This window comes from Solanum tuberosum, unplaced genomic scaffold (genome assembly GCF_000226075.1).
Source record: "Solanum tuberosum cultivar DM 1-3 516 R44 unplaced genomic scaffold, SolTub_3.0 scf00717, whole genome shotgun sequence".
Taxonomy (NCBI): Eukaryota; Viridiplantae; Streptophyta; class Magnoliopsida; order Solanales; family Solanaceae; genus Solanum; species Solanum tuberosum.
The window spans coordinates 88077-91422 of record NW_006239745.1 but is presented as its reverse complement, the minus strand read 5'-3'; the positions used below and the strand labels follow the sequence as shown (position 1 = coordinate 91422).

The window sequence follows — 3346 nt, the reverse complement described above, 5'->3', positions numbered from 1 at the left end:
AGTTGGAGCATGGACTTGCTTGATTTTACTATATATGCAGCTCCTCTTATGTACTAATAATATCACTCGAGAATCAAACAAGAAAATCTTTCTTTTAACTGTGATTTATTTATATGTGTTTTAAGTATTAAATTATTAATTGTTTTGACTTATAGTAAACTTTTTTTTATGTAGTTTCTAAATAATTAAAGATTATATATCCAAATTAATGTTCAAAATAAAAAAAAAGTTCAACTTGAAAATTCGAGAGACAGATGGATGGATATATTATTAGTGATTAGAAGAATATAAATGAATATTGGCGCAACGCGGGAGCTTTGAAAGATAGTTATTTTAATTGTAGAATTCAAAGCCTTGTCGTTAAGGTGAGGGGAGTAACTAAACTATTTTCTGATGTTGGAAACGTTTACCGTTAAGGATTGATATTTGCTAATTTATTTAATTAATACTCTAGGTAAATAAGATAGATTTGTATTTAGAATTATTACTAGGTCTTCTAATTAGTGTGAAAGTAGGTATTCTTTTTACCACTCTATCAGCAAAATAGGTGTGGTTTGCAGTTGAAGTTTGTTGGAATAATAATTTAAAGTTGGAGTAGAATTCGTTATTTTGGTATTTATTTAATTATTGTCTAGTTAGGATTTGTTTGTCCTAATAGTTCAAATAAGAATAGATTTTCTAGTTTTAGTTTAATTAGGTGTCTTACTATTATAAATAGGGAAATTGCTAGTTATTTTTCCACTTTACAGAATATATCGTATAGAGAGAAAAGTAAGTTTGAAGTAGGATTCAAGAACTTTTGATTTTATAAATAAAATAGTTTGGATAATGGATTTGGATGATAGTGGAGTAATGGAGGCAAGAGTGCAGTTTGCGAAATCTCGTATTCAACCAATTATTGAAGACGCTAACAAGGAAATCAAGCATCTTGAATTATCAATTGCAATCCTGAATGGCAAGATGAAACTCAAATCCCGTATTCAACCCGTTATTGAAGACGCTGACAACGAAATCAAACATCTGGAACTACTAATTGCAATCATGAATGGCAAGATGAAAGTCCTTACCGCACATCGAAAAGTTTTTCAGAATTTGGAACATATTGTCATGACTCGTGGAAATTTCACACCTCAAGGTACATATATAATATTTATTTATATTTGAGGTTTTCCAAATCCAAATACATATGATTAATTAATCAAGCTTTTTATTTATATTTGAGGTTTTCCAAATCCAAATACTCAAGCTTTTTGTTTCAAATCTCACCAGACGTGCTAACTGAGAAAATTAAGATTTGATGATAATGATGATGATATCGCTGATAATGGTGATGATGAGGATGGTGATCTTGATGAAGATAAGAAACGGAGCAGACGTCTTCATCGCATGGTTTCTGTTTTGAATAAAACACGCAAGTTGCTGTGTCTAACCACTAATACACCAGAGGTGATGGTTGAACATCTCAAAGGAGAAAAAAAATATAATACTAGCTAGTTAGGATTCTATATCTTCAATTTTTCTCTACTAATTATAATCTAGTAAACTATTACACTTTTTCAATAATATTTACATTCTCGATGTTATTTACATATTTCCATATTTCAATTAGACAAGGAGTAGGAAAATTCTTTATCATATTTGATTTTTGTTTTACTTATGCCGATTCCAAATCTACTCCCACTCCTCAAATCTGCAAAGTCAAAACCCTCCTTCTCTTCTCTTGTGGTTTATGAGAGTAACTAAATTATTTTCTTATCTTGGAAACCTAAACCGTTAGGATTTGATAGTTGCTAATTTATTTAATTACTACTCTCTCTGTGTAAATAAGATTTGTAATTAAAATTATTACTAGGTCTTCTAGTTAGTGCGAAAGTAGGTTTTCTTTCTACTATTTTATTTTATAAAATAAATAGAACCTTTATTCTAGGTGCTAGGATTTGTTATTTTGGTATTAATTTAATTATGTCTAGTTAGGAAATTGGAATTAGTTTTTTAATGCTGGTTTTATTTGGTTTGGTGTCTTACTATTATTTATAAATAGGGATGTTGCTTTTTATTCTTTATTATATAAAAATATACCGTATAGAGAAGTTGGATAATGGGTTCGGATGATAGTGGAGTAATGGAGGCAAGAGTGCAGTTTGTGAAATCCAGTATTCATCCCGTCCGTTATTGAAAGGGATGGCAAGGAAATCAAGCATCTGCAACTATTTACAATTTATTGCTATCATGCATGGCAAGATGAAACACCGAAAAGAATTTCAGAATTTGGAAAATATTTCCATGACTCGTGGAGATATATATATAATGATATTGATAATAATAATAATAACGAGGAGGAGGAGGAGGAGGAGAAACCGAGCAGCCATCTTGATTGCATGATTTCTGTTTTGAATATAATCCGCAAGTTTCTGTGTCCAACCAACCACTAGTACACAAGAGGGGAAGGAGGAAGTAAAAGAGAGATAATACTAGTTAGGATTTTCTTCATATTTTATGTCTTTACATACACGAGTTTTTTCTAATCTAGTCAAGTATTGAACTTTTCTCCCTTCAAGTATATACTATTATTATTATTATTACATAATATAATGACAACATACATCATATCTTCTTGCTTGACCTGTTTTTGCAAATTTGAGCTAAAGTTTACTCTGTATCTGAACATGTTGCTTCCACTGCTCTCTTAAAACTCTCCTCAACAACTTATTTGAAGCTGTTCGAGGCAACATTCCAACTATCTTCACCCATCTCACCTATTAATGATACATAAACAAAATCAAGTGATTGTTTGTATATCTTTCTATTCTAATTTAACAAATTCTCAATCCAATCCAAATAGAGGATACTTCAATAGCCGAATGGAAAGGTACAAACCTTGAATAAAGGATTAAGATTGCTTTGAATGGCTCTTGAGAATCTTTTCTTTAGTGTGTCTGGTGAAATATTCATCCCCTCTTTGACAACCACAAATATAGCTAACTGTTCTGGACCTCCATTGGGTGGGGCAGCACTGACTGCAGCAGTTTCAAGGACACTCTCATCAGCACCATCACATACACGCTCAATTTCTATTGAACTTGTCTGCACGTAAACAAAAGAAGATTTCATTTGAGTGTTGCTGCAGAATCATTGAGCGCACATGACTATAAATTTGTCTTGTGTTCTCATCTTCTAGTGCTGTCTACTAGCAAACTTGAATTGATAGTACCTTTATGCCTCCAAGATTCATGGTGTCATCAGCTCTGCCGTTAACAACAAGATAACCTCCAATAGTTCGCTTTAGGATATCACCATGTCTCCTTAGTTGCTGGGGGGGGGGGGGGGGGGTTCGGGATAAAATACA

The 3346-nt window shown here is 32.2% G+C and overlaps 1 protein-coding gene across 1 annotated transcript in view; it reads right to left on the bottom strand.

Annotated features, from left to right (window-relative positions):
• Positions 1-2445: 2445 nt before the first annotated feature.
• LOC102600032 (probable acyl-activating enzyme 18, peroxisomal) overlaps positions 2446-3346 on the bottom strand; it is a 6441-nt gene continuing 5540 nt past the window's right edge. The window contains exons 12-14 of the mRNA XM_006367538.2: positions 3212-3310; positions 2878-3084; positions 2446-2756 (exon numbers count right to left, since the gene is read on the bottom strand). Coding sequence (XP_006367600.1) covers positions 2643-2756; positions 2878-3084; positions 3212-3310 — 420 coding nt within the window. The 3' untranslated portion in view covers positions 2446-2642. The remainder of the gene's footprint in view (positions 2757-2877; positions 3085-3211; positions 3311-3346) is intronic.